The sequence below is a fragment of the Cervus elaphus genome, chromosome 17, assembly GCF_910594005.1.
Source record: "Cervus elaphus chromosome 17, mCerEla1.1, whole genome shotgun sequence".
NCBI classification, from domain to species: Eukaryota; Metazoa; Chordata; class Mammalia; order Artiodactyla; family Cervidae; genus Cervus; species Cervus elaphus.
The window spans coordinates 32,119,469-32,139,782 of record NC_057831.1 but is presented as its reverse complement, the minus strand read 5'-3'; the positions used below and the strand labels follow the sequence as shown (position 1 = coordinate 32,139,782).

General features: G+C 36.3%; 1 protein-coding gene across 2 annotated transcripts in view; it reads left to right on the top strand.

Annotated features, from left to right (window-relative positions):
- GRID2 (glutamate ionotropic receptor delta type subunit 2) overlaps positions 1-20,314 on the top strand; it is a 1,554,957-nt gene that overhangs the window by 1,205,269 nt on the left and 329,374 nt on the right. For both annotated transcript variants that reach the window (XM_043871276.1, XM_043871274.1), the window contains exon 11: positions 6,297-6,609. In XM_043871276.1, the coding sequence (XP_043727211.1) occupies positions 6,297-6,609 (313 nt within the window). The remainder of the gene's footprint in view (positions 1-6,296; positions 6,610-20,314) is intronic.

Here is a 20,314-nt window from a genome sequence, read left to right as displayed (position 1 = left end):
CACAACAAACTGTCAAAAATTCTTCAAGAGATGGGAAAAGCAGACCACCTGACCTGCCTCCTGAGAAATCTGTATGCAGGTCAAGAAGCAGCAGTTAGAACTGGACATGGAACAACAGACTGTTCCAAATAAGGAAAGGAGTAGGTCAGGGCTGTATTTTGTCTCCATGCTTATTTAACTTATATGCAGAGTACAGCATGAGAAATGCTGGACTGGATGAAGCTCAAGCTGAAATCAAGATTTCTGGGAGAAATATCAATAATCTCAGATATGCAGATGACACCACCTTTATGACAGAAAGCAAAGAAGAACTAAAGAGCCTCTTCACGAAAGTGAAAGAGGAGAGTGAAAAAGTTGAATTAAAAGTAAACATTCAGAAAACTAAGATCATGGCATCTGGTCCCATCACTTCGTGGGAAATAGATGGGGAAACAGTGGAAACAATGACAGGCTTATTTTCTTGGGCTCCAAAATCACTGCAGATGGTGACTGTAGCCATGAAATTAAAAGCCACTTGCTCCTTGGAAGATAAGTTATGACCAACCTAGATAGCTTATTAAATGCAGAAACATTACTTTGCCAAGAAAGGTCCAGCTAGTCAAAGCTATGGTTTTTTCCAGTGGTTATGTATGGATGTGAGAGTTGTACTATAAAGAAAGCTGAGCACCGAAGAATTGTTGGTTTTGCACTGTGGTGTTGGAGAAGACTCTTGAGAGTCCCTTGGACTGCAAGGAGATCCAACTAGTCCATCCTAACGGAAATCAGTACTGAATATTCATTGGAAGGACTGATGCTGAAGCTGAATCTCCAATACTTTGGCCACCTGATGTGAAGAACTGACTCATTTGAAAAGATCCTGATGCTGGGAAAGTTTGAAGGCAGGAGGAGAAGGGGACAACAGAGAATGAGATGGTTGGATGGCATCACCGACTCAATGGACATGAGTTTGAGCAAACTCCAGGGGCTGGTGATGGACAGGGAGGCCTGGTGTGCTGCAGTCCATGATGTCCCAAAGAGTTGAGCATGACTAAATGACTGAACTGAACTTAGGATAAGTCAATGTTATAATTCACCAAGTGAAAAAGGATTCAGTCTCCAGTGTTATTTCAAAAAACTATATTATTCATATCAGTTGAGGAGACAATGATAAATTAGATTATATTCACAGGAAAATGACCAGTATTTTGAGGGATATGGAAATCATATCTTGAGAAGACTGATTGAGTAAACAAATTATTTTTATTTTAAAATAACTTTTCTAAGTAGAGGATGAACTAGTATTCTCTAAGTATTTGAACAATTGTCATAGAGGGAGATTTATTTAGAGTTATAATGTGATGTATCAGAAACATACTTAATAAAGGATACAGAGAAGTATATGTCAGTTCATAATAAAATCAATATGTTACATAATTAGAATATTTCAAATGGAAATTTTTCATCTTCGTAATTGGGCTTGTTAGGATATTAAATAATATAATGTATGTGGAGCATGTAACATGGCACTAGATATATAGTAAACATTAAATAAATGTATAGCTATTGGTATTAGTAATATAATGTCCTCAGCATTATGTTGAATCATAAATTACATGACTGTTTGTTGGATATGCTCATTTATTTCAAATTAAATTTAGAGTAAATGTGTTTCAATACTTTGAGTATAAGTTTCTGAAAGTCAATGATCCTATGGCTTATTAGGCACATCCCTTGTATTATCCAGGGCTTTGTAGGTGGCTCAGAGTAGAGAATCTGCCTGCAATGTGGGAGACCTAAGTTCGATCCCTGGGTTGGGAAGATCCCTTGGAGAAGGGAATGGCTACCCACTCCAGTTTTCTTGCCTGGAGAATTCCATGGACAGAGAAGCCTGGCAGGCTATAGTTCATGTGGTTGCAAAGAGTCAGACATGACTGAGCAACTAACTCTTTTACTTCACTTTCATTGTATTATCCATCCATCTCTTTATATGACTAGAAGAATGCAAATCTTCTATCTCTTGTCAAGGTAAATACTACAACTGTGTAATTGAAAAATATATTCTACAATAGTTTTAGTGCTAGATCTTATCAAAATTCAAATAAGCATTTTTACATTAAACACTTGACATATAATAATAATTTGTAATATATTGAACCTGCCCTAGTAGACTCTACCTTAGCTAATGGTAAATACCATAAACATAAGTATATTGATAAAGCAAGAATCTGATTTTAATTATTTAAATAATTAAGATATAAATCTTCTATCACTTCTATAAAATAGTACATTCTTATATTATCATTTTATTTTTATTCTGTAAAATCCCCTCTTTGTCAGTTACGCTGAGAAATAGAAAACTTATAAGAATTGGTTAATGCATATCTAGTAAATGTTCCACCTTCCTTCATATATGAAGCAAGAATTTATTGATGATGAATCTATGCCAGATAAGTGTGCTGGATACAAGAATATGCCAATTTTTTGCATTAAAGTGACAGTCCCTGACTTCACAGGAATTTTGGTCTAATAGAAAATTTCATTGGTCAAAAATCATACAAATATGGGTAAAATTACAACTGGTATAACTCTAGGAAAGTGGATACTCCTTCTGATAGTGTAAAGAACAGAATTATTATTCCAGTCAAAGCGGCCCACGGATAGCTTCACTGTGGAAGTGATAATTGAGCTGATTTATGAATATGAAAAAGAGTTCACTTGAAGTTTCAGAAGGATCAATTCAGACAGTATAATCAGCATGTAAGAAGATCATGTCTCACAAAGAAGTGCTGGAAAGAAAAATGGTCCAGTAGGAATATGTTGAGGTAGATGGAGGATAGTCTATCCAAAGATGTATAGACTTTGTTAAAGATTTTGATCTCCTTTCTTAAAAGCAGTACAAATCCACAGAAAACCTTTAAACTGTGGTAGGAAACAGGATGAGATTTGCTCAACAGAAAGACTGCCAAGATTTAAGACTTATGTGAAAAGATATTCACTGAAGCAGGGAACACTGGAAGAGGACTGATTTGAGTTGAATACCTCTGTTGTGGTCTTGGCCACATTAAATTTGAAGTGTTTTGGAGACATCTAATAGAAATCTCAATGATGTAATTACATAAATCAGTCTAGACTCCAGAGCTCAGCTCTAAATCTAGAAGTATAAATTTGTAAATCATGTGTGTAGATGGGGATCAATGGGGGTATTGGATATGAATGGGCTTGCAGAGGCAGAGGATCTCAAATAAGAAAAGGGCCCAAGTCCAGGGGATTGCCAGTGTCAAATTGCCAAGAAATGGATGTTTAAGCCTCTGAAGTGGAAAGGAATGGTTGTTAAGTTTATTGATAGAGAGTTGGCATTAAATAAGACAGTTTCTTCATAGCACATAAAATGAATCAGATAGGCTGGATGTGCGATATAGATTGAGAAATAGAAATAAGTATGAATTTTAATTCAGTATCTTCTGTGTCCTCTGTAAAATAGCAGTGGAGGTCATCTTCTGAGAGTTAGAGGGACTGAGAAAATTAAATATTTTATGAGGCTAAAGATATGAAAAGTCATTGTAGAAACTGAACAAGTGAGTTGAAATACACATACATACATGCATGCATAGATATATAAATACATAGACAAATGATAGACAAAGAGAGAAAGAAAGAAAGGCATGCTTGTTGGAATATTTTTGGTTACTTGGACCTTTTCAAGAAGTTTTAGGACCATTCTTCTGAGTCAGTGGTTCTTGCTTTTTCCTTCGCTCCAGTACAGCTTCTTTATTAGAAGTACAGAAGATCACATACTAATAACAAACACAATGGTCTGCTATATTACTGATTCACGAGTCTGGAGTGAGGCACTTCCTCAGGAAGTTGTATACAAATCTCAGAGACAGAAAAATCTCTATGTTTTTGGGTGTGTGTTGTGTTTGTAAATGCATTTGTGCAATTTAAAAGCCCGTTTTATGATTCTAATATCCTCTCCACAGGGTGACTGGGAATTTCTCCTTGAGCACAGAATAACCAAGTGTTGACAGTAGACTAGAATTTAGGAAGCTCTTCATAGAAACAGGAAAAGCAATTATTATTTTTAATAAATATTTTAGCACATGCAAAATAATCAGTTCACTTCTCCAAAAGAAAACAATAACACAACACAATGTTCCCCAGATATTTTTATTACATTACAGAAATTTGCTGTGTGATATGTGCAAGTATCTATTATTAAAAATCAGTATAGTGATTATTCTGATTCATAATCATTAAATATAAAACATTTAGTTATTTATCAGTGAAATATTTGTGAACATTTACAAATATTTAATCAATATTAAATATTAAAGTTTTCAGCAAATTCCTCCTTAGATGGAAATTTTTTTTTACTTTGACTCATAAAGTGCTTTGGGCCCCTAGTGCATCAATTCATAAATTACTGATCCACAGTACTTTAATATCCTGAAAAAGGAAATGTGTTTTTTGAGAATTTAATTGAATCATGAGGAGTTACTTATTCACCACTGAGGTTGGGATGTGTGAGTCAGCTCACGATAGGCATACTAAAGACAGTTATATTTATTTCATAAACAGGTAAACTGAAGCTTAGAAAAAATAGGACTAAAGTGCTAAGGATCCAGATTACATTTCTTTCAGAAAAAACCCGATTCCTAGTAACTAAACAATGCAAAATAAATACATGAGCTTGAAAGCAATAACTATTTCTCTGAAAATTCTTTTCCATATAGTGTTACTAAGTTTAATACTTCTCAGTTAATAAGCCTAAATTCACAGTACTTAATGATAATCTAGCCTTGTTGCAGTATAAATAGTAAAATTAAGAAAAGCAAAGTTTCAAGCTCTTTTAAAGTAAAAATTTTCCTAAAACTAGTTATCATAATTACCTACAATATGAGCCATTTGGCAAATGAATGATTTCTTGCAGTATGGTAAAATGATTATAAGCACAGGCTTTGGAGTAAGAAAAACATAGCTTTAATATTTGGCTTCCGAAAACTTCATAACTGTGAGGACTGAAATAAGTTACTTAAACTCTTGAAGTTTTAGTTTCTTCATCTATGAAATGGAGAAGAAAACATGTAATTCATAACTCACTGTAAGGATTAAATGAGAAAAGTTATTCTGATACTTAGCACCGGGCCTAGCACCAAAATATATGGGTGAGCTGATACACACACACATACATACACACACACACACACCACACACACACATACACACACACACACGCACAGAGCTTAACTTTAGGTAGAGTATCTTTCTAGCTGTTATTACTTCAGAAGCTAGATGTATCTGAGTTGGTTTAGCATTCCACTAGGCATGTTACTTTTCATGTCTTTTTTCCTCCAAAAGCATTAAAACCACTTTCTGTATTCTTTCATTAAACAAAAAGAACAGTGGAAATGTTCAATAATTTACTATTGTTTGTGTTTGTCTGAAAGAAGTTTTCTGCAAGTTTAGTCACAGCTATAGAGCATTATTTCAAACAACATGCATCGTTTAGATATTTAAATATTTTTTACATCATAGAATTTAAATGTGAAGTCATTTGTTCTGTACTTTCTCTACAATTCTATGTGCCTTGTTATATAAGCAAAATAGCATATGCTATGATTTTGAGTGCTAAATAGTGAGAATCTAAGGCACACTCTGAGAAGAATGGTTATTGCTCCAAGAAGAGTATCTGTCTCCTTAATCTTTAATTGTTTACTAAAATGTTTCTGAGGTTTAAAAAATAAAATTATGATAGAAACTTCTCATGTATGATGCTATAGCTTAGTGCCATGAAAGCTCTAATAACTCTAATGTATGTAGAACCTAATAATATAAATTTTGATGCAGAGAAGTCTAAACCAAGGGTGAAATGCCATGTTGAATGTTTTTAATAACCTAATAATTTACACAGTAACAATATATTGAATTTCTTGGAAATATTTTCTCAGGAAGAATTATTTAGAATAAGTTTTATCTTTGCTATTGTGTTAATGATGGCTTTGATAAAGTTACCCATGGGAAAAAGACAGTTTCCTTCAGGAGTTACCTGTGTCTGAAATATTTACTGATTTCACATGCACTGATAATATGAACAAGGTACTTTGTCTAACTCTCCTGAGCTAAGATTTGCAGTAGGAAATGCAAAATTCACATATGGCTATTCTCTTAAGAAGTCTCTGCTATGCTTTTCAGTTTTTATAAAAAGGCTTAAGATTTGCCTGAGGCATCTATTTTTTTCCCTCAAGACAAGCTACAGTGCCACAAATAAAGATGTTTTTTACACTGCTAACATATTCCTTTCTCTTTCCATTTCTCAGAGAGCTGACATAGGAATTTCTGCTTTAACCATCACCCCAGACCGTGAGAATGTGGTGGACTTCACAACACGTTACATGGACTACTCCGTGGGAGTCCTACTTCGAAGGGCTGAGAAGACAGTGGATATGTTTGCTTGTCTTGCACCATTTGATCTCTCACTATGGGCTTGCATTGCTGGCACAGTCCTTCTGGTGGGTCTGCTGGTCTACCTCTTGAATTGGCTTAATCCTCCACGATTACAAATGGGATCGATGACTTCTACTACTCTCTACAACTCCATGTGGTTTGTGTATGGATCCTTTGTACAACAAGGTAAGGATAAAAAATATGGTATAGTATAAAAAAGAAGTGTGTTGTTTCATATGCCATGAATTCAGTTAGGAAGGTTCTGTATCTTGAGATCAATAAATTGCCTAAAAGGTCTTCAGAGCAAAACTCAGAAAAGAACATATTCTACTCTTTCCTAGTGGGCCTGAAACACCAGATTTCCAGAAAAAAAAAAAAAAAGGTACAGCATCTTTTGATGTAAATTCAATTTCATCAACAAAGACAAAGATAAATGTCAGATGTCAGGTTCATAAGAAACTTAAGATGAGATTTTCCCAAACTCTGAAATTCTGAGAAATAGTCTTACTGGGATGAAAATACTTAGTACCAGAGCAGATATTGCTTAATTATTTGCATATGTAAGAGATGTTGAGACTTGCTTTTTGTTGAAAGACATCATTTCGTGTATTAAAAATATTTATTCGCAGTTGAAAGCCCTCAAGATTCCAATAAGAAATTTTATGCTATATCTTTCACTTTAATACATATTCTTTACCAGTTATTTAACTGGAATTTCACTGTATTCTACAGAAGGTCTTTGCTGTGTTGTTCGATATTCAATCTGCCTACTCTTTAAACTTGTCTACATAATTACTTGACTCTGTTTCAGAATAGAACAATGCTTATTAAATCCCTTATTTGAGACTACTGCCATCATAGAAAATGAAATAATAAAATACTTAGGGGATTATTAGTTTCTTGCAAACGTGTCATATCTATTGAAGAAGAGACATAGGGGTCACAGTGGAGACACATGATGCTTTTGCCTTAATATTTATTAATACAACTCTCAATAGCGTCTTATTTTTAAAATATACTTGCTATTGGATCTTCCATTAAATTTCATCCTTTCTATTCTCATTTGACTAATTATAAGTTTTGTCTAGACTTTTAATCTCTACTTTCTTACTTAAAATCTGCCCCTTAACCATGCTTTTCCCCACTACCTTCCTGTATCTTCATATATTTATCACAGAAAGTTTTGGTCCATTAAATAACCACTAATCTAGTAGATATTTGCATCCGTGCATGCTCGGTAATGTACAACTCTTTCTGACTCCATGGACTGTATATAACCTGCCAAACTTCTCTCTCCATGGGATTTCTCAGGCATGAATACTGGAGAGGGTTGCCATTTCCTTCTTCAGGGGATTTTCCCATACCAGGGATTGAACCTGCATCTCTTGTGTCTCCTGCGTTGGCAGGCAGATTCTTTACCACTAGTGCCACCTAGGAAGTCCATGGAGTAGACATTTAATCCACACCTTTAATTTAATAAAACTTTGCTAGGCACTGAGTATACAGTTGTGAACAAAAGAGTCTTTGCCATCATTGATCTACAAGTCCTTTGGGACACAAACATGTAAAACCCACATGTGGTAGAGATCACACAGACTGTTATGAGATCATAGAGGTAGGGAGGCTACATATATCTTAATGTGGCAAAGAAGGCTTTTTAAGTTAATACTGTATGAACAGACATAACTAACTATGCAAAGGGCTTATTGAAGAAGAGGATGGGGGAAGGGTACATAGATGGTAGGACAAAACTGAAGATTAAGAAGTGAGAGAGAAAGTGCAGTAAACATTGCAGGATATAACCGATAAACATAACACTGAAGATATATTTATTAATATCAGGGATTTGAATTTGATCTTCAGGGAAATTATCAGCAGTTAAAAAGCATTAAACAGGAAAATACATGTTTAAATTTTAACTATAGAAATATTCTTATTATCAAATGGAGAAAATTGAAAAAGAACAATGTGGAAAGGGAGAAAAATTATCTGAGTATTGTAATAACTTAAGTAAAGAGGCAGTGTGATTTGCACAAAGGAAAGATGGCATTAGGAATAAAGAGAAGGGTATTGTTGAATTGGAGTCAATAGAACATGATAAATTATCCAGTGGTATGGGGATTGATGTCGAAGGACATAACGGAGGTGAAATTTTATACTAGGTTTCTGGATTGGGAAGTTAGATGTTGATGTTAGATGTTGATGTCATTTCTGGGGGAAAAAAATTAGGGAGAGCAGGTGTGATAGGGAAGATAATACATGCGTTTTGGTCCTTTGAGTTATGGTATCTGTGAAATATCCAGGCGTATATTTCTAATGCTTGTTAGTGGTTTGATATATTTGTCAGAAGCACAGAAAAGGCGTCTGGGCTGGGTTATATATTGGGTATATATTGAGGTGATATTGGCATATAGGAGATAATTGAAGCCAAGAAAGTGAATTATATCATACAGAGTAGTTGTTCTCAACTGCTTACTCCTGACTGAGGACCACTACCCAGAAAGGGCCTAGGACAGAGCCCTGTGGAAATGAATGGGTAGAGGAGATTTTGGTGGTAAATTATAAAGAATGACAAGAAAGAAGCAAGTACCACGTATACCATCTAGTTGTACACACACACAAAGTAAAGATAATATTTGAATATGGAAGGTTTGGTTGACAGAGTTAAACATTTCAATGAGTTGATTAAAATTAATAATTGAAAGGTGTTCATTGGGTTTAATGATAACCTTTTTATTGGTAGTGTTCCAGTGACTATAGCTGTGTAATAAATTAATTTAAAACCTATCAATTTTGTGCATCACAGATTCAGACAAACATGGTGAGGGTGGTTTGTCTTTGCTCAATAATCTCCGAACTCCCGCTAAACAGCCCAAAGTTTGCAAGCTAAACTCATCTGAAGGCTTGTTCATTCTACTCACATGTCTGGTAGTTAATGCTAGCTGAGAGCTATTTTCCTCTGTGGCCTTTCTCTATAGGGTAATTTGGCTTTCTCCCTGCATGATGGTTGATTTCTCCATAGAGAGCATCCTCAAAATAGAGAAAAGAGTCAATGAAACAGAAGAATTCTGTAGTCCAGGTTGGGGATTATAAATTTGTATGATGGTGTGAGCTTCTCTCGCAGGAAACACTCTGTATGTGCCACCTCATTGCTTTGTAATAAATGGTTTAAAAATGTGAACTTCTTAGATGCAATAATTTACACAGTATCACATGAGTGTTTACTAAATAAAAAACAAAAACTTAGGCTCAACTATGAATAGTTAGGCACATGAAAAAAAGGGTAACAAAGCAAATTACTTTAGATTATTGCCAAGACTGTGGTTGAAATCATAGATTCTAGGGTACATGGAGAAATAAAAAAAAAAAATACAAGGACTAATGATGAGTCCAATAGTGAGTAAGACCAGAAGGTAATAGAGTAGTAGTGGGAGAGAGTACAGTTCTCAATGAGGCCAAAGAACAATAGTGGAAACGTTAGTGTGAGAGTTCAAAGTTTGTATTTACCGAATGGGACATGTGGATGTGGATTCCTGAGGAGGTAGTATACAAAAAAGATCTTAATGACCCAGATAACAACGAAGGTGTGATCACTCAGCTAGTGCCAGACCTCCAAAGTCAAGTGGGCCTTAGGTAGCATCACTATGAACAAAGCTATCAGAGGTGCTGGAATTCCATCTGAGCAATTTAAATCTTAGAAGATGATGCTGTTAAAGTGCTGTACTCAATATGCCAGCAAATTTGGAAAATTCAGCAGTGGCCACAGGACTGGAAATGTCAGTTTCCATTCCAATCCCAAAAAAGGCAATGCCAAAGAATGTTCAAAACTACCACACAATTGCTACATCTCACATGCTAGCAAAGTAGTGCTCAAAATTCTCTAAGCTAGGCTTCAACAGTACGTGAGCCAGGAACTTCGAGATGTTCAAGCTGGATTTAGAAAAGGCAGAGGAACCAGAGATCAAATTGTCAACATTTGTTGGATCATCAAAAAAGCAAGAGAGTTCCAGAAAAACATCTACTTCTGTTTTATTGACTATGCCAAAGCCTTTGACTGTGTGGATCACAACAAACTGTGGAAAATTCTGAAAGAGATGGGAATACCAGACCACCTGACCTGCTTCTTGAGAAATCTGTATGCAGGCCAGGAAGCAACAGTTAGAACTGGACATGAAACAACAGACTGGTTCCAAATAGGAAAAGGAGTACGTCAAGGCTGTATATTGTCACCTTGTTTTTTTAAACTTATATGCAGAGTACATCATTTGAAATACCAGATGGATGAAGCACAAGGTGGAATCAAGATTTCGGGGAGAAATATCAATAACCTCAGATATGCAGATGACACCACCCTTAAGGCAGAAAGCAAAGAAGAACTGAAGAGCTCCTGATGAAAGTGAAAGAGGAGAGTGAAAAATCTAGTGTAAAACTCAACATTCAAAAAACAAAGATCATGGCATTTGGTCCCATCACTTCATGGCAAATAGATGGGGAAACAATGGAAACAGTGACAGACTTCATTTTGGGGGGGCTCCAAAATTGCTGCAGATGGTGACTGCATCCATGAAATTAAAAGACACACACTCCTTTGAAGAAAAACTGTGACCAACCTAGACAGCATATTAAAAAGCAGAGACATTACTTTGCTGACAAAGGTCTGTCTAGTCAAGGCTATGGTTTTTCCAGTGGTCATGTATGGATGTGAGAGTTGGACCATAAAGAAAGCTGAGCACCAAAGAATTGATGCTTTTGAACTGTGATGTTGGAGAAGACTTGAGAGGCCCTTGGACTAAAAGGAGATCCAACCAGTCCATCCTCAAGGAAATCAGTCCTGAATATTCATTGGAAGGACTGATACTGAAGCTGAAACTCCAATACTTTGGCCACCTGATGCAAAGAAATGACTCATTGGAAAAGACCCTGATGCTGGGAAAGATTGAAGGTGGAGGAGAAGGGGACGACAGAGGATGAGATGGTTGGATGGCATGACCGACTCAATGGACATGAGTTTGAACTAGCTCTGGGAGTTGGTGTTGGTCAGGGAAGGCTGGCATGCTGAAGTCCATGGGGTCGCAAAAATTCAGACACATTTAAATGACTGAACTGGACTGAAGAGGTTGTGAAGGACCTCAAACTTGATCAACTGAGAGTCCAGAGGATTAGACAAACCATATCTAATGATGGTTGACTTAGATTAGAGAAAAAGAAAATAAACCATGTGTCAAAATTGTCAGTAAGTGAGGATAGATAAGTAGGATTTGATAGATATGAGCATTGACTGGAAACAGAAGGTGGTAAAGCTAAATGCAATTAATCTCTTTTTTTTATCTCACTTCACATTCTAGCCAGTTTTTCTGTGTGTGGTTTCAATTACTACCAAAATGCAGACGTCTCCAAATCTACATCATCCATTCTTAAATTTTAGTTTTGTGTACTGTCACTAGACTCTCAGGATATATCAGAGATTCCACAGATTCCAATATGTCAGTAACTGAATTTATTTTGCACTTTAAACCTTTTAGCCTCTCATATTCTCTATTCCAGCTGATGCATTAATGACTTAAACGGGTTAGAAACTTTGAAAACCATTTTGATTTCTTCTTCTTTCTATTCCTTATATCCACCTATTTTCAAGTCCTGCAAAATTTACCAGTTTATTTCTAGGAGTGGAAATCTCTTCTCATCTAGAGAGATAAATACTAGATTGTTACCTCGATTAGGCCTATCTCATTTTTTATCTGAACTACAGGAATCTCATAATACATCTCCCTTTTCCAAATTTATTTCCTGTAACTATATGATCCACATAATTTCATGTATACCAATTATCACTGTCATGGAAAGCTGACCACATAATTCCCATTCTTCAAATATTTCCTTGGCTCCCCAGTGCCCACAGTTTAAAAGTAATTTAGAGCATAAACAATATTCCATCATCTGACCCTTCTCCCGTCTTGAGTCTCATTTCCTGTCACTTATGGCTCATGTCTAATTGTCCAGTTTCTCCAAACTGTATTTCTGTATTTGTCTCTTGAACATGAGACTGTGTCATGTCTCTGCTTTTACACTTCTCAATTCCTGAAATGCCTTTATTACCAATTTCTTAATCTCTACTCCCACTTCCTGCTTTCATATGGCAGATTCTTGTGCATTTTCTAATTCTTCTTCTGATCTCACTTTTTTCAGGAAGTCTTTGCTGGGATTAAGGACCATCTTCCATGCTCTGTCAGATATATTTATCATAGTACTTATCAACTGTAGTGTAATTGCCTTTTTTTTAAATTTGTCTCCACCTGAGTCCTTTGAACACAAGACAGTGTCCTATTTATCTTTAAAGCCCCTTTACCTAATTCCGTGTCTTGTACATGAAAAGAGAAAGTGTAAGTCACTCAGTCATGCCCAACTCTTTGTGACATATTAGGTGTTTGATAAATGCATACTGATCAATTAAATAAACTAATAAGTGCTAAATACTTAACTCCCCTGGAGGATGGCATGGCATCCCACCCCAGTATTCTTGCCTGGAGAATCCCCTTGGCTAGAGGAGCCTGATGGGCTGCAGACCATGGGGTCACAAAGAGACAGAAACGACTGAGCGACTAAGCACAGCAAATGCTTAACTAAATCAAGGATAGAGTTAACTGCAGTACTGTGTTTATTAGATTACATTCTGTTGCCCAATGCCATGAAACTCATTTAAACCGAATAGAAAATTATCCAGAATGTCTCCACTAGTGTATTTTCTTAAATAGCTAAGATGAGAAATGTATAAAGTCCCCCATTGGCTGAAGTCTTATTTTTGAGAATACTGACAAGCTTATGGATTGGCTTTCTGAATTCTTGTCTCCAGGTGGTCCAATTTCATCAAGTTTTGGAGAATACTCAAAAGAAAAGTATCCATATGGTTTAAATTCTTTTCTAGTTCTGTAAACAAGCTGCAGATATCAAAAGTTATAAATATGTTAAGCACTTTTCTATCTCAACTGCTCCCTTAAATAAGTTGTACAGCTTGTAGGTTGATTATACATTTATACAAATTCATAATGATGAATCATGCTCAATTGCATAAGATTAACTACTTCATCTTTGAAATGCTGCTATTCTTCCACTGGTTAACAATGAAAAGGTGAACTCATTAAAAGATACTGAGAGCATCTTTACACTTTGATTAAAAATAAATTAAGGACAGTCTCAATAAACCCTATGAAAAATGACCCTATGACAGTATCCAGGCATAGGCAATAAAGTTGGAATTAGTGATAATTTCTAATAAAAATATAGTCTTTTAAGGAGAAGTACAGCAGTTATTTCATAATTATGGTCTTTATTGAGCCACTAGACCAGATTGAGTAGGAATAAAGAGGCATTTCAGTATTATAGACATGTTTGAAAAAAGTTCAGGGATGGCTAAAAGCAGAAAAATGTGAAATATATGCGAGTTATTTACTAATCCTGATTTTTAAAAAAAAATTCTGTAACCTCAAACCATTCCAGAAAGACAGCTCAGGGAATCCAACTGTGCAAAAGCAGTATGGTCCATTATAGAGATAAACTTAGTACATCTGTTTGGCTAGAACATTAGAGCTTGTGAATTAGGTAGTTTAATGCATGAATGAGAGACCAATTTTATGCAAGTTTTGTTGCCATTTTATATCCTCCCTTATCTTCATGACTGTGCAATCCACATACCTAAAAAAAACTGAGGCTTGATTTTTGAAGATCCCTGATATTTAGTTTATGGCCAGTGAAGGGCCTCTATGACTTATTCATACACGTGAATGTCTGTAATTCATTTGCTGTTTACTTGCAAATGGAAATTTCAGAGTTTACTTTAGAGGGTTTTGTCTTGTGCTTTGAACTGTAAATATTTATAGTCATGTAAAATGTTTGAGACTATCACATATGTTTATTTCGAAACTGTTTGCGACCCCGTGGACTGTCCATGAAATATTCCAGGCAAGAGTACTGGAGTGGGTTGCCATTTCCTTCTCCAGGGGATCTTCCCAACCCAGGGATAGAACCTGTGTCTCCTGGATTGGCAGGCAGATTCTTTATCACTGTGCCGTATACCAGCAAGCATTTACTACACCAGCTATGTGTCAGGAGCACGAAGAGCAAAAGAAAACAAGAAATAACTATATTAACTGACTTAATAAATATTCCTTGGGTATAGTGTATGGCATTCCCAGCCTAGATATTTTGAATATGATCATAAGAAAGACACAGTCCTTGCAGGAATGTTCAACATCATTTAAGTGGGCCATAGTCAAATTGGGACCAAATAAACCACCTTTGATGGCGCTAGCAATAAAGAACCTGCAGAAGATGCAAGAATAAGGGTTAGACCCCTGAGTCGGGCAGATCCCCTGGAGAAAGAAAATGGGAACCCACTCCAGTATTCTCGTCTGGAGAACCCCATGGACAGAGGAGCCTGGCAGACTACAGTCCATAGCGTTGCAAAGATCAGACTTAGTGACCTAGCACAGCACAAACCACTGCTGATGAGAGGAGCAGACAGAATTACTGAAAGGAGTAAAGAAGGAAAATCCCTTTGGTAATTTTCTTAAGGATCAAATAGCTCCACAGATGCTAGTGATGAAGAGAAAGAGGACCTTTAGTAATGATAGAAGATAACGTGGTCGCTGCTGCCCAAGAGTTAACATGAAAGGCAACCCACTGACTTTGAGATCCTAGGACAATTTTTGGAAGAAAATAAAGAACTCTTCCCACTACCAGATGGATCACAGTGTTACAGAGAATCACAACTTTTTCGTTTCCACAAAAAGAAGAGTCAGACATTCTTCTCTATCAAATTAGACAACAGAAAAGATTGTCGAGGAGAAAGCATCTCTTTAAAACTTAGAGTAGGAGAATAACTCCAAAAGACATCCATTTTAACGGTGTAGATTGTCAAATATATGAAATTTGCCAGTGTCCTAGTCAGAAAACCCCAAAGGATTCAAGCCGTGAAATGCAGTAGCTAAAGCCATCCCTTTGTAATGTTATCTGATATTTCACATTCAATTTGAATATAACAAAAATTATATTGGCTGGCTCTGTTGTTTACTGACCTTAATGAACACAGAGAAAATGAGAGTAATTCCCAGTGACAGGTTAGCTAGGCTACAGAGACAAGTTCTTTTCTATATTCCCTTCTTACAGATATTAACTCAAAAAGACTCTCTGTAATTTTTATTTAGGTTCGAATAACATCTCTGTTGTTGCTAATTATGATTGGCAGTCCTTAACGAAGGGAGCGCCAAGTCCTCTGAGCGCTGTCACATCTACTTGAGAATTTCCCCATGCTAATTTAAAACATGACGAGGTGCTTATTTTCTTTCCTTTTATAAACAGAATTCTCCAACACTAAAGGAAAAGGTGAACTTTGATACTTTCAGAAATTGTTTAAAGTCTATCATTATGGGTGTGGCATATGAGTAATGTTATGTGACCAGAAAACAATGTCATGATTCTAAGATGTGAATCCATGAATTTGTTTACATTCCCAGTCAATTCCTAAGCAATTACTCCATGAACTCGATGCATGCAATATCGCCTGGGTTTCATTTATTTTGATACTATCTCTTTATGATTTAAGCCAGAAAATTCTTTCTCTTGCTGAACTAGGCTTTTGAAGAGTTACAAGTAATTAAGGAACATGAAGCACAAATCAGATTTTTGCTTATAAAAACAAGAACTAGTGTGCACAGTATTTCCTTGACCATTCTGAGCTACTTATATCACCTACAGTAATTAAAAGCACTTTAGTTTTTAAAACAACAAAGGAGTTGTTTCTAAGAGACATTTAAAATAACTGAAGGGTGATTTCAAGATGTTCTGAGTTGGTTTTTCTTCTTTCCCAAAATGCTATAAGAAAATATATATTTTTTAATCCAAATTTAAATGATAAAAAGCTTGTGTCATAGATTCTTTAAAATACCACTGGCATCTTCGTAGTACCATACCATAGAATACCCTTCAGCTTAAGATTAGGGACAAAATGTACAGTGAGAAGAATATAGTCAATAATAATGTACTGTTTCTGTATGGTGATAGGTGGTAATTAGACATACTGTGGTGATCATTTTGAAATGCATAGAAATATCAAATCACTGTGGACCAGGAACTAACATAGTGTTGCAGTTCAAAACAAACAAGCAAACTCATAGAAAAAGAGATCAGATTGTGATGGGAGATGGGAGGTGAGGGAGTTGAGGGAGAAGGAATTGGATGAAAGTAGCTAAAAAGTACAAATTTCTAGTTATGGTATAAATAAGTACTAGGGTCATTATGTACAACATGATAAATATAATTAACACTGCTGAATATTATATATGAAAGTTAAGGGTGGAAATTCTAAGAGTTCTCATCACAAGGAAATTTTTAAAAATTTTTATCTATAAAGAATGATGGATATTCACTAAACTTAACTGTGGCAATCATGTCATGATGTATAGAAGACAAATCAATATATATCAATATGTATATCAATATACCATAAACTTCTACAGTATGAGTCAATAATATTAAAGTAAAACTGAAAGGGAAATAAAGAAAATGAGCAAGGGAAAAATAAAATAGAGATGGCTGCTCCTGCTCAGAGACTTCAGTTGTGTCTGACTTTGTTTCCTCATGGACTGCAACCCACCAGGCTCCTCTGTCCATGGGGTTTTCTAGGCAAGATACTGGAATGGGTTGCCATGCCCTCTTCCAGGAGATCTTCCTGACTCAGGGATTGAGCGCGCGTCTTCTTCTTCTGCATCGCAGGTGGATTCTTTACCGCTGCACCGCCTGGGAATCCCAAAATAGGCGAAGACATCTCCAAAGATAAATTTCTTCCAAAGATGATTTAAGACTGATTAAAGTTAAAGTATTTGTATCAAAGGATTACATGTGATAATAAACACCATCAGTTTAGAATGTCAATTTGGAGATTCAATTTTTGTTTGAATTGAGTCCATTTTCCCCTTCACCTGTGAATATGTAGTTAGAAATCTAATTATGATGGTCACATTTCTAAAAGTATGAAAATCTTACCATAGCTTTTAAAAACAAAATTATATTTTGAAAAATAAGACTTTTACCACTTACCCTATCTCTAAGATGCATACTTAGAAGCCAACTATAACACATATAATGCTGAATTTAGAGCTTCTGTCTCCAGTTTATACAACTGATAAGTAATAACGTCCTGTGATACTTTTGTTAAGTACCCTTAAATGTGGCACAGACTGTACTTCAGCTTTTCACTATTAGAGGGCAGAGAAACTCCAATGCATAATATAAAGTGAAAATTCACATCATATATATTAGTGTTTCTTATTTGTAAACTACATTTCTTGATGGCAGTTGCTTTTCTTGAATCAAGATGTAACAAAATATCAGTGCATGAGCCACACTTCTACACTGTGGAAATGTAAAATTGCTCTTCGATTTGTGGGTGACCAAACTTTATAGATTATCTTTATATTTACAGCTCTGTCTCTCAGACTCTAACACTCCATTTGAAACAGCTGTACAGAAAACTTCAGTTGTTCTGTCAGCTTCAGTTTTTTTTTTTTCTAACAGTTAATAATAATATCCATTGTTTAAACTCTGCTTTAACATTTCTGAAAGGTGTATCTGCTGCCTTTACCATTTAAAATTATTGATTCTCTAAAAAACAAAGTACATTAATGCATACATATAGAATCTAGAAAAATGGTACTGATGAAACTCTTTGCACAATGAGGATAGAGATGCAGACATAGAGAACAAGGTTGTAGACCCAGGGGGAAGAAGTAGATGGCACCTATTGAAAATAAGCACTGACAAATACACGCTACCATGTGCAAAAGAGATACCTACTGGGAAGCAGCTCTAAGCACAGGGAGCTCAGCTCAGTGTTCTGTGATGACCCAGAAGGGTGGGATAGAGGGAGTGGGAAGAAGGATCCAGAGGGAGGGGAATTATATATGCGTATGGCTGATCCATGTACAGCAGAACTGATACAAGTTTGTAAAGCAATTTTACTCTAATCTTAAAAAATAATAAAATAAAAATAAAACTCTTCATTCTCTAGAAAGCATCTCCTTGGATATTAAAATAAGAATTATTCATCTAGTCACAAGAGTGAATCAGTTTAGTTCAGTCGCTCAGTCGTGTCTGACTCTTTGCGACCCCATGAACCGCAGCATGCCAGGCCTCCCTATCCATCACCAACTCCTGGAGTCTACCCAAACCCATGTGCATTGAGTCTGTGATGCCATCCAGCCGTCTCATCCTCTGTCGTCCCTGTCTCCTCCTACCCCCAGTCCCTCCCAGTATCAGGGTCTTTTCCAGTTGAGTCAACTCTTCGCATGAGGTGGCCAAACTATTGGAGTTTCAGCTTCAGCATCAGTCCTTCCAATGAACACCCAGGACTGATCTCCTTTAGGATGGACTGGTTAGATCTTCTTGCAGTCCAAGGGACTCTCAAGAGTCTTCTCCAACACCACAGTTCAAAAGCATCAATTCTTCGGCGCTCAGCTTTCTTCACAGTCCAACTCTCACATCCATACATGACCAATGGAAAAACAATAGCCTTGACTAGATGGACCTTTGTTGACAAAGTAATGTCTCTGCTTTTTAATATGCTATCAAGGTTGGTCATAACTTTCCTTCCAAGGAGTAAGCATCTTTTAATTTCATGGCTGCAATCACCATCTGCAGTGATTTTGGAGCCCCCAAAAATAAAGTCTGACACTATTTCCACTGTTTCCCCATCTATTTCCCATGAGGTGATGGGACCAGATGCCGTGATCTTAGTTTTCTGAATGTTGAGCTTTAAGCCAACTTTTTCACTCTCCTCTTTCACTTTCATCAAGAGGCTCTTTAGTTCCTCTTCACTTTCTGACATAAGGGTGGTGTCATCTGCATATCTGAGGTTATTGGTATTTCTCCTGGCAATCTTGATTCCAGCTTGTGCTTCCTCCAGTCCAGCATTTCTCATGATGTACTCTGCATATAAGTTAAATAAGTAGGGTGACAATATACAGCCTTGACGTACTCCTTTTCCTTTTTGGAACCAGTCTGTTGTTCCATGTCCAGTTCTAACTGTTGCTTCCTGACCTGCATACAAATTTCTCAGGAGGCAGGTCAGGTGGCCTGGTATTCCCATCTCTTTCACAGTTTTCCACAGTTTGCTGTGATCCACACAGTCGAAGGATTTGGCATAGTCAATAAAGCAGAAATAGATATTTTTCTGGAACTCTCTTGCTTTTTTGATGATCCAGCGATGTTGACAATTTGATTTCTGGTTCCTCTGCCTTTTCTAAAACCAGCTTGAACATCTGGAATTTCACAGTTCACGTATTTGCTGGAGCCTGGCTTGAAGAATTTTGAGCATTACTTTACTAGCGCGTGAGATGAGTGCAATTGTGCAGTAGTTTGAGCATTCTTTGGGGTTGCCTTACTTTGGGATTGGAATGAAAACTGACCTTTTCCCGTGTTGTGACCACTACTGAGAGTGAATAGGACAGCATAATGTCTGTCTTCCTGGAGCTTTCAATATATGAAAGAAACAAACCGGTAAACACACAACTCCATCATAACGTCATTATCACACTGAGGAAAGCACAAGTCACAACATAGGTGAAGTTAAGATATGCCACTATTTGGTGCATTACAATTAGGTCAAAGTCATCCCAAGTCATGACCTATTAAAGGGAGGGACACAGACTAGGAACTGATATTCTTTTCATCTAGTGACAATGGAAAAAATGAATTGGCCCATTAATTCACTTGATCTTTGTTTCTTGATCTATAAAAGATAGTGTCAGATTATTTTTTAAAAACTTTTCAGTTATGAGGCTGTATGGTTGTATAATACAAATATCTATTTAAAACTGCTCTTTTCATGTCTTTATGTTTC